Source organism: Apaloderma vittatum, unplaced genomic scaffold, assembly GCF_000703405.1.
Source record: "Apaloderma vittatum isolate BGI_N311 unplaced genomic scaffold, ASM70340v1 scaffold22627, whole genome shotgun sequence".
NCBI classification, from domain to species: Eukaryota; Metazoa; Chordata; class Aves; order Trogoniformes; family Trogonidae; genus Apaloderma; species Apaloderma vittatum.
The window spans coordinates 12534-24568 of NW_009724883.1; the positions used below are offsets into that span (position 1 = coordinate 12534).

Genomic DNA, 12035 nt, shown 5'->3' on the forward strand with positions numbered 1-12035 from the left:
ATCACCCAGGAGCATTTACAAAAATCCATGCAGTTTTATTTGTTTCTGTAAAAGCTCCTTTCCCGCTTTCTCCATTCCCCTAGTGACACAACAAAATCAAAACATGCAGAAATTAGAAAGATTACACCATGCATTTCATCTCCACCATCCCAGTTAGGATCTCGGATCTTAGAGACAAGGGAAATGAGGAGGTCATGTGTCAATTTATCAAGGTCTTTTTCAGACTCGTGTTATTAGGTGGATTGGATTTTTGTTAAAGGAACTGAAAACCACCACAGTCACACAACATCACACAGCTATTTACCCCCAAACAAAGACAGAACCAAGGCCTTGCCCATCACTTGCTTTGTTGATCGCGTTGCCTGTCGCACTGTGATCGAGATAGCCTAGAGAGCAGCCGTGTTTCCAGCAGCTCTGACTGGTCAAGCTGTCGACGTCTTCAGGAGCCATTCATCCAAAAATCATTTAAATTGGAATCCTAATGGCTATAAGCTTTTGAAACGCAGCTTGGTCCCAGTTTTGGGGTTTTTTTTCCTTGTACCATTACTTTAATGTGTAGAGCCATTGGTAGCAGCTCAGGAGTTACACAACCAGTGTGTAGTATTATTGTTATTAGCAAGTTACTAAAGCTCAGTGCTGCTAATGCTCTAGTAGATTATGAACATTCTGGACTGGTTTTATGCAGACAAGCAGGTATTTGCAAATGGCACAATAATTAGACATTCCCACTTCTGCACATGGCCTGGACAATTCAAAAGCAGCCAAATTATTATGCAACAAACTGAATTTTGCCACCTAGTTTTGCTAGAACTTCTTATACCTGCCAAGTATACGTTATTGCACCTCACACCTTTGTACCTCATATATTGACCTAGAAGATATAAGTGTCAGCTTGCTAGGAATATGGGAAGGATTGGTTAACTGCCTTTAAGCAATCTAAATCTCCAGAGTACAGACACTACACCGCTGAAACACGGAAAGAACCATCACTCACATTTCACTTTGGTCATATTTATTTACTCTGTCCCTAGAGACATGGGGCCTTACTGCCTTGTTTATAAGAGGAAACATCTACCGTTCACTTTCATCCAGTGGAAGTACAAGTCAGGCTGCTGCTTCACAACTAGGTTAAATCTAAGCCATCAAACCTCACTATTTGTATCTGAATCACAAAACATAACAAAAATGTTACATTAAAGGGGCAAGAGGATAAATAAGTAATGAAGCTGAAGATTACCCAAACCCTGCCAGTACGGCCACTGTAACACCAGCAGTGAACTAACCAACCAGTGATTCACCAAGGAAAGCTCCACTAACCAACGACCGCCACTGCTGCTGACCAACGGCTGACAGATCACACTCAAGGAAAATGAGAGCCCCCAGCACACCTTTCTGACCAGTGACAGTCACTGAACTTCAAACTCTCTGCTTTTCCACTGTCTGGATGCCTGCCTGAGATGCATGGAGCCCTTGTGAGCAGTAAGGAATTACACAGACCACAGTAACTTATCTCGACAACTTGCATCAACTACCCAGAACTACCTAAAGCGATACTGAAAGCAGCGCATTTTCTGCAGCGATGCTGATAAGACGTGAAAATACTCCTGGTTTTGGGGTGGGGTCCCTGTAACCACTAACCTGAAGTAAAGGAGACTGGCTTCAGAACAGCAGCCGTCGCACAACTAGCTAACGTGTTTTTATGGGAACTCACATGTAATTCGGTGCTGTAATTACAGATTGTAATCCTGTGGTTTTAAAAGGTAACTGCCAACTTTAACCACACAATCAGACCTGTAACTTCTGCTTAAAATGCTACCGATCATAAAAGGGCTATGAAAAGCTGTTCTGATGCTCTTTCAGGTTTTATTTCCTTTCCATGTGTTATCTACAATTAACAGAGAACAAGCAAAATAAATCTGAATCAGCAACAGCTATGCGAAGGACGTGTCACGAAAATAGAGAAAAAACAGGAGCTGAACAAACTTTAATGGAAACATGCATGGGGCATGCAGAGACAATGCAACAGAGGACAAACATTAATAGCAAACTGCACTGTTACAACAAAATGGTTATCACGTACATGAACACAGTTTTCTTAATGGTGACTGCGAGGTTAGTTGCAAGTGCTTTAGTGGCTAAAGACTGCTCCTGAGATATTTAAACCAGGACTGTAACATGCAACGAGACAGCTGTGACAATGACTGGAGACATCCCTTTGGTTTTCACAGCACTTGAAGCAACTTTATGTTCAGTTTATCAGCTCAGGTCTCTGCACCACAGCTTATACAATAGAGACGTATTTGCCTTTGTCAGATGCAAACAGATGACAGCCTATGCGTTGTTCTGGCAGAAGTACCGTTTTCATGTTTTAAGCTGGTACCACAAGTGAAATTGGTGAAATCTTTACACTACTGGTGCCTACAATGATGACCATAACTGAAGATTTCATTATCTTCACCAAAAAAGTGTATTTTTTATATATAAGTGTAATAATAACGGTATAAAGGTGTATCTGCATGAATTACTTTTACATAACTGCTTTTTAGCCAGAACACAGCTGAAGGCTTCCCAGATGGTGAGTGTGAAGCTACAGCTACACTGCTCTGAGAACTGTCATACTCCTACAGGCATAGAGAGCCAGCAGCACTGGTGCAGGTAAGTCACCAGGTCACCTGCATAAATCTATGTAGAATTCTTAAAAGCATTATAAGCTATATGTTGTTATCCTGACAAAAGAAAAAAAAAAAAACAACAAACATGCATCATGAAGTGGGAAGACAAGTTACAGCAAAAGTACAATTACTGAAGCACATCCTTTCAGTCACCCTTCTCTTTCCACAAGCTCAGCCAATACAGAGCGATTCAGCTGGACTGCTCAGCTAGCTGTCACAGGTCAAACTTCTGACCAACAGCAGCAGATCTTGCGCCTCAAATCAGAAACAATACAGCCATGTACATCTGATGTATCGCGGCACAAGATTCAAGAAATCGAACTAAAAAGCTCTCATGAAAGACTGGAGTGCAGATGGTGAAGATTAACATGGAAATGCATTACGTACCATGGTAACAAAATGAAATAAAAAAGAAGTAAACAGGTGATGTATAAGGCTGCAGTAACCAAGAAGACGATGCTGATCTGGGATGTGCTTGCAGGCCACCTCACGTTCCTTGCAACAACTACATATAATTTCATAAACATTAGCATGTACAACAGACAGCTCACTTGATAATTTAACATTAAAGATGAACTGAAGGGCTTTATTTATAGAAAGAAAAAAGGTGGGTACTGCTTAGTACCCCACAGCATTGACAAGAGTCTGTGTGCACACCCGAAAATAACTGGGATGGGCTGCTTTAAAGATAAATTATGCTGAAGGCATTTCCTTCCAGAGTCCTAGTCTGGGACTGGCGCTTCCAACACCCACCAACCTAAGCCTGCCAGAGCCTCGTCTGCACTTAGAACGCCCTCAGAGAGTGAGGTTCAAAAACAGAAGAAAAAGAAGTGTTGTCCTCCTCACCACTCAAAGCACTGAGTGAAGCAAGTAGGCTTTGCAGGAAGGTGACCGAAACGTAAGCTGGTTTTCATCTACTGCGCAAACTATATGTACATATTTACTGGTATTTGTACTGCTGCACACTAAGATTACTGGCATGCATCCCGACTCCACTGGGACATCCCCTATCAAGAAGGAATGAATAAGGCATGGACCACTCAGCCTGCATCTATGTAAAACAAAGAGCTGGGATCTCAGACCAACATGTTTTATTCAGTTTTTCAAGAAATGCATCACAACCTCTCCACAAAAATCTGCACCCTACCCTCATTTATACTGCTGTCCCTCCAATGTCAGTGAATCGAATCGCTATCGCATAAATTGGACAGGAGCAAGGCAAAACAGGGCCCCAAATTAGCTACTGAGCAAGACCACAACTCTTCATGAGGACTAAATACCAAGATAAGTCTAGATACTATTTTTTTGTGGTTTATTTCATGTTTATTTTTATCTGCAGTCAATGAGTCCATTCTGCATGGAATGTCATACAACTAACCTTAAGGCTTTTATTTGTCAATAGTTACAACTCCTCCCCGCCCCGCCCTCCCCTTTACTGCCAAGCTCACTTGCATGTATTATCTTTGGCCTTGTAAATAACTCATTTGCTAATGCAGCTGATTTAATAATGTCGCCGTGCTGAAATCTGTTAGTATAACTCGATGCGTCATACCTGTCAGATTCTAGCGCTCTTCTTCATTATGATGTAATCTCATTAAATCTCAATTACTCATATATAGGATGATTTAGCTGGAAAATCTTAATACTATTAGCGACATGAAAAACTCACAGTAAATAACATGAAATAAATGTGTCACCTTAAAGCAACTGAGTGTCAGTGGGGAGATTCAAATAAACAAGGATTAAAGTGAAGCAAATATATCTCCGAGGGGCTGCTAATTAAATAAAAGTCAACTGATGGGAAGGAAAAGAAAAGCAGCAGGGAAATTTGAAGCCAAAAGATTAAACCAGTACCAGTAAACCATACTGAAAAAAAAAAAGGCGTCTTTTGCTGTAAGTGATTCTGTGTATCACAGTCCAGACCACGACCGGTCATTGGCTGTCCGTCTGCTAATAAAGTTTTTGTAGTTTTGGTAGGTTTGGGAGCGGTAACTAACCCGTGGAGATTCCTGGTCTGATGGCAAACCATTCTGGGAAATCTGTTCTCCTTTTGTACCATCCCTGTTGGGAGAGAGGAAAAAGAAAACCTATTAAGTTCTTGAAAGTTTTCCTACTGAATATTGCACACCTCAGGAATTCAAGCACATTCATAAAATCCTAAGGCCCAACTGAATAAATCCAGTGTTAGATGAGACCAAAACAGAGTCTCCTGACAGATCCCTTACAAATTAGCCAACTCCTATCACACACGTGATTTTATAAACGTTAATATTCAATGTACACATGACTTGAAATGAATTTGTAACTGATGCTCATCAAAGAAGAAAGCAAAGATTGCTTGGGGGGTGGAAAACCAGCACTCTTACTTCAGGGCCACGTGCACCTCAGCAGTTGTACCAGTGTATCAGGGCGAAAAATTGTAACATGCAATTTAGCAGTGAATTCAGGTCCTGTCCCCATAAACCACCAAGTCTCCTAAAAGGGGTCACATCACAAAACCATACAACCTCCAGGCTCCCTCTCTAAAATGCACCTTCAGTCTCAGAATTCTGTCTGAAGAAACCATGTGAAGTCAGGAGTTCAGGTTCCCGCACCCTGACCCTCACCATTGCTGCTGGGAGTCTGCATCCTCAGCAACCTTCGGGCTGGGCTCCGGAGTTGGCGGCTGTCTCTTCCTCTCCTCTTCCTCTTGTTGTCGACGTACTTCCAGCAGTTCCAACTGAGAAACGAAACATTTTGGGGCATTTAAAAAGGACAGGGACATTGCTAGAAACTAAAAAGAGCTGCAAATTTTTCTGAAACATGACTGAAATGGAAGTTCTTTGCAATAAAATTTGAAGGCATCAGTCTTTAAAAGAATTAATCATGCAAAGTTTGTGGCACTGAATTTCTCAGCAAAAGCATATGGTAGCATACCCTGTAACGTCGAGTGGAGTGCCTGGGCAACAGCTCGCCACTCTCCCTTTCTCTTTCCTAATTTGCTCTACTATAACAAAAACCAAATGAACAAGAAAGCAGCCCAAGTTATTAAAATATTGAAAAATTATGTCCTCTTGTCTGCTTGCCATGCATAGAAATAAAGTCCTCCACACCCAAAGCCCTGAAATAAAGCATCCAAATGAAACCGGCCTGGTTCCTGAAGAAACTCCAATCCGTTTTGCCGGCAGCTGTCATGCTCAGTGTGTGTGAAAAAACAAGCCACTTCAATTTTAGTGTCTAAAGTAAAATTTTTCTCCCAAACCCTCTTTCCAAGCATTAATTACTGACATTGCAGCTGTATTCAGAATGGTTGGTTGGTTGGTTGAGGTTTTTTTGGGCTTATTATATGTCTTTCTAGGGGACAACACAGTCTTGTGCTGGAGCAATCAAAACACGACAAACATTTTTGTGGACCCCCCTCTCTCCACCACTGCCTCCTCACGCTGTTGTCTTTAACCAAAAACCATTTCAAGCCAGGAACATGAAATTTCAGGCCCTGGGTGACCAGCCAAGGTTGATCAACAAATGGATCTACAAGTGCAGATTAGGTTGGTGGTGCTGGGAGTCATTCCAAACAATCAGCCAGCACCAAAATGAAGGGGAATAGCCAAGAGAGGTTGTTCTCGCCTGTAGCACTCACCGTGGTCAGTCTTTCCAGTGCTGCAAATCTCTCATCCCAAGTAGCTGCAGATTTCTCAAATGCCTCATGGCGCTTAATTAATTTTTCCACTTCATCAACACTTTGACCTATTTCACGACTGGATAGGTAGGGCTCCTGTCCCAGCAGCCAGGCCTCAGCCACACTTGCATCTCTTGAGAACTGGTGTACCTCCAAAACTGATCAAAGAATTAATGGATATCAGCATCACCAACACCAAAAAGAGCATCGTGAAGTCATCAGCATCTTTTAAACTCACTTAAACAAAACCGAATCACTTAAACAACAGAAGGTAATCCTGCTGGGGTTTGCTTTGCGGAAAGATAGAAGTTAAGGCCCACCTTCACTTCTTGTACAGCCTATTTAGTCTTCCATTTCAGTGTTTCCTTTTAGGTCTCATCTGCTGTAACCTACTAACTTTAAAACAGAAATTTCTATTTGGTTTTCTTCCTCTGACTGTCCTGTCTATCAAACAGCTAGACTGCAGGCTGTAGCTCCCTGCAGCAAGCAGTATTTCTGTACGTTATGCTTGTTTACAGTGCTACAGCTCCAGGCTTCCTTCCTTCTGCCTTCACAGCTGAAAAAAAAAGCTTCCACAGCTTTTATGAGTGGGATCAAGCAATTCTGATGAATAATAAGGTGCAAACACCCAAGCTGAGAGACAACCGCCTGTGCGGCTCTATTTCTCAAAGGCTGCTTTACAGGCTTTATTTCTCCCTATTTTTCAGCAGAACTGGAATGTGACGCCTGCAAAACATGGTAGGTCTATTTCACCTCGCTCCAAACTTGATCATACAGAAGTAACACCTCCGGTGCAGGTTTCTTGGCTTCAAATTCTCCATTATTTTACAACTAACAGGTGTGAATCTTACAGTTACAACAGTAAAAAGACACTTCCAAGCAGTGCTAATACAAAAGTAAGGAGCTGCAGGTTTTTTGAACACTCAGAAAGACACAGCACAGAGTTAGATATAGCCCTGCCCAAAAGAAATCCAAGGACATCCTTACTCAGCCTCAGCCACTCCCATCGGTCTTCCCATTTGTCAATCATTTCTTTTCTCTTTTCTGTCAGCTGCAGCAGTTTCTCCTTGATCTGGAGCAAAGAGGAGAACACAGGACTGTTACGCATCAGGCTCACCACACCACATGAGCCGTTACCCCCAGCAAAAGGCACTGATGAAATACCTGGTGCTAGATTGTCAGGAAGTGACTTAATCATGAATACAGTATAATTAAACATGACATTTGCATTAAAATATCACATTTGCATAAGCATACAGTATCTGCTAAAAACAACAGCACCGAGAGCATTTGATTAAAAGAGTATGATGGACAAACAAATCTAAACGGTGTAATGGTGTATTATGTTTTCTGCCCTTTTTCTAGCAAATAATCCAAAACGTGCTGCTCATGATAGTCACAAAAAGGCCACAGCTACCTGTGCTAACAACACTGACATGCCACCGTGAGCCCCATGTTATTCTCGGGGTCAATACTGGTTAGCAACACCTCCCAGCACTTGAGCAAGCGATTCTCCAGGGATACTCTAACAGCACTTGTGTGTAATGCAGACACAGAATATGTCATCTCCCAGAGTGGGCAGGATCTTACGACATGTTGCTGTCCTCCCTCCACCAAAGGGACACAGGAAGAAACACAAGTTAAGCCCCTGTCCTCTGGCCCAGACAAATCAGAAGATAAATCAAGGCCTTTAGCAGTTGGATATGCTTGTCTCCTAATACTCCCTGGACTTCCTCCCTGTGAGACAATTTTTTTCCTGCTCCTTCCCCTAGGAGGCCTCTTCACAGCACACCAGTTCCCCTGTACAAAACTTAGGCTCATGGCTGCCTCTGCTCTTCCTCAAAGAAGTCACCTTTCCAAATACAGCCATCCCAGAGCTTATTCTCTGCAGAACTCAATGCAAGAGCCTCTTTGCATTTGCCAGACTGAAAATGGTACTTTAAACTTAGGTGCCATCTCTGCTACCCGATGTGAATTCATAGAGTTAAATTATACACTGATTTCATAATAACAATAATGTGCAACACTCCTTGAAGCAACAGGTATCAACCCATATATGCATCTTCCTAATCTGTAGACTATAGAATGCGAGTTTCTCTGGCTGCAACAAAATCTATAGGTCACCTGCACTGCGGCTGTTACACATTGAGTAAGCACTGTACCTCCTCTGATGCGTAGTGTTTTCTTGCCAAGAGAGATTTGCCGAGCTCAATGCAGGTAGTAAAGCTGTCATTTCGGGCATCGATTTCTGCTTTGATACCCTGGTGATTGTTCATTAGTAGTTCAACCGATGAAACATCCCTAAAATGATCAATCTGTGGTTCAGAAGCATGTATTCCAGATTTAACGGTTGTTACATTTTCAAACAAGTAACGTCACCCACAACTGTACAATAAAAAAAAAATATTCCTAGATTGTCTCTGTAGTTCTGGAAGCAAGATTGCTAATGGCCTCTCCTTAGGAATGGCGCTATCCTGATCCGAATCAGAGCTCAAATACACAAACACAGGGAACTTGATGTCTCAGCACACAATTTTACAGATTTTACACTGCAATTAGCTCAGTAGCCCTCAGCCTCTGCCAGGCAGCAATACCCAAGAGTAAGCTGCTACACCACCATCAGATTTTGACAGCCTCTCTCTGAATTTCTGGCTCAGCAATATCGAGTCTCACAGATGTTCCTCAACTGACCTGCAGCCGTATCTTCTGCTAGAGAAGAGGTACTTGACATTACCTTGGCTTTTCCTGGGCTTCTATCTGTCGGATGACGTCTTCCATCCAAAGCATAAGATCACGAACCATGCTGAAGAAACGGAATTTGTCTCCTGTATCCACCAGTCTCACCCTGCGGCCCTCACAGGCATCCAGCAGCGCCTTCCACGCTTCTAGGACCTCATTTTCCCTCTTCTGAATGTCATCAGCTTTGTCTCCAGCATAGGCAGCCTGGAGGCGGGCAGCATCCTCCTGCAGCTGTCTCACCTGGTGTGGTTTTGTAAGAGAGAAATACATCAGCGTTTGCATGCTCTTTGAGTCACAAATATGGGTACATTTTAGCTGCTAATTCATCATTTGAATGGCTTTCTAAAACAACTGCAAATACAGTTGGTCTGTTGATACTATAAAGTTTTGTTCTGTTATTAAGTCAACATGTCCCTCTGAGAATGGATCTCAGAGAAGACTGCTGGATCAAGGGGCCCCAAAATAACAAAGATTTGCCACTGCTTAAACCTCCTGTAATAGTAGGTGCCGATACAAAGGACTGTTAAATGTCAGGACAAATGGGGATGACTTTCATCATCAAACTTTCAATGTTGCTCAGGAACTCCCATATCAAAACTACTACTTTGATAGAGTACAAAAAAGGTATTCTAATGACAGAAAGGTTTTTTTTCAAAAACTACAAACAGAAGAAAATTTGGAAATGCAAAGATCTTCCTACTCTTAGCAGTCTCTATTCCTTTCAAACACCATCTTAATACATCAAATGTTACTTCTCAAATGTTTCATGCTTTTTTGAGCCAGGAATCGTTCTACTAGATCAGGCCTGTCTCTGCTTTAGCTGTTTCATCTGAAAACTTTCCTAAGTGTTTTCAGCACAGCTCCATGCTGTGACTACATACTCGTCCATTTAGGCTTCAATTATAATTACCTTTCTGAGAGACAGGGATTAGTGTTTTGTGAATGTCTCCCAATTCATGCACAACGTCTACAGCTTCGGAAAGTAAAACACTTGGGAAATCAAATGCTTGCTATATCCCCTTTATCCTAGTGTAAACAGCTATCTAAATTGCAACATAATGACAAAATGGCAGGCAGCTTGGCCATAAAAGCTATCTTTTCCAACCTACTGGGATAAATACGGTCAGATGTAATTCCTCCACTCCTTAAGCAACTTGTCCTCTTTTGAAAGTCTCCTTTTTGGCAGCTGAACGTTGTTCTTTGGTTTAGAACCTACTGTGTGCTGTGCGAGGGGCTGCTACCTTCTATTTAAGACACCCTGGCTCCAAAAGATTTGAAATTAGATCAAATTTGGCTGCTTTTAAAAATCGTTGCCTGCACTATGTACTTTAGATCTCTTCAGACTGCTCTTAGGAAGCATCATAAGAAGCAATATGTAAGTCAGAATGCCCAGATTCATAACCAAGTAAGAAACCCTCTATATAGATCTACAGATCTCCTTTGCCTCTCAGAGGGGAAAAATAAAAACTACCTGGCAGAAGAGGGTTTGCTTGGGGATTTTTGGTGTTCATTTAAACAAACAAACAAAAAAACCCAACCAACTGAAAAAACCCCAACCAAGCTTCCATATCCCTTCATATTTCCCTGTGTCCTCCAAGCATCCTTTGGAACATCAACTCTTCCACGGGACAGGAAAGTTGTGTCTTGTGTTCAGTGAGGTGAACACGGTATAAAGGAGCCGGCAAATCTAAGATGGTTTCCAGCAAAATTAATGTTAACAGCCAGGAACGATGTTAAGGACAGAAAAATCTGAAACTTGTATTTCATATTACCTCTGGTACATTCAAAATTATTTAGATTTAGTATCTGTTCAACGTCTCTCAGAAATGTATTAAAGAGACAATAGATTAAGTCAAATGAACCCCTTTTCCTTCGAGTGTAAGCCATTTTCCTGTCCTGTCAGCCATACAGTGTGCTGCTGCTGGTGCTCCTGCTTCAGGCAGTCAGAGAAAGGTCCTCTGGGAAGCTCAAGCGTTTTCCCCCTCAACTCTCCATCCACTCGACGCCTAAGCACACAGCAGGCTGTCACTGTCAGGAGCTGCTTTACTTTAAGTTAACACAGACATTCTCCTCCTTTATGACTTCTTCTACCTATATACTCAGAAATCTGTGTACTTATGGATTTTTATTTTAGATAATTAACATAATACAATGATAGAGAAGCAGGAAGACATATAAGAAAGTGATGTGAGGTTATTCCTGCAGAAATACATCTGGAAGGCAGTTGGCAGCACTCTGCCTCCCTGCCACAGGGGGGACAAGAGCAGCAGCAGAGCTCTGCAAGCCCAGGTTCCTACAGCCACAGACGGAGCCGTTCGCTTGCTACACACCTGGGTGCCAAGCGCCTGAATATCGTGCTCAAACGTTGTGTGCATTCTCTGTAGTGTTTCCACTGTGTTTTGGTCTCTACCGAGCTCTTCGGGGAGTTTCTTATGCTTGTCTTGAATACGTCCTAAGATCTCCTTGGCATCGTGGTAAAATTTGTGCAGTTCGTAAGAGGCTGCCAGGATTTGTGTTCTCGTGTCAATGAGCTCCAGGAGATCAGCCCAGGCCTCATTGAGTCCATCCTTCCACTCCGCAATTGTCGCAGCATCTGAATGTCCAGAGTTGATGAGCTCGTCTGCCATGTGGTTAACAGTATCGACGCGCTCTTGTCCAATGTTTCCAGTGTCTCGGGCAAATTCTCGGAATCGCTCCTGTAGCATCTGAAATGTGGAGAAACAGACTCATGCAGCGCTGTAATTACAAACTGAGCTGAGCACGCCAAGCAAGGCAGCCACCCATGGATATTAGCCGCCTAGAAAAGGAAAGTCAACCTGCAGTCGCATCCAAAGAACTTACCGTTACGTGTTCGTAATCCTGTCCCAGCTCGTGGGATCCTGCCACCACCTCCCTTTCAGCAATCCATTGCTCCAAGTCATCCACCTCGCGGTTCAGCTGGAACAGCCGGTGCCTCTCGTCCAGCC

General features: G+C 42.6%; 1 protein-coding gene across 1 annotated transcript in view; it reads right to left on the minus strand.

Moving 5' to 3' along the window:
* Positions 1-12035, minus strand: part of LOC104276409 (spectrin beta chain, non-erythrocytic 1-like) — an 89810-nt gene that overhangs the window by 5840 nt on the left and 71935 nt on the right. Inside the window, 8 exon segments of the mRNA XM_009872708.1 lie at positions 4670-4733; positions 5279-5391; positions 6292-6488; positions 7318-7402; positions 8493-8631; positions 9065-9309; positions 11400-11774; positions 11911-12035. The exon segment at positions 11911-12035 is cut by the window's right edge and continues 13 nt beyond it. Of these exon segments, the coding sequence (XP_009871010.1) occupies positions 4670-4733; positions 5279-5391; positions 6292-6488; positions 7318-7402; positions 8493-8631; positions 9065-9309; positions 11400-11774; positions 11911-12035 (1343 nt within the window).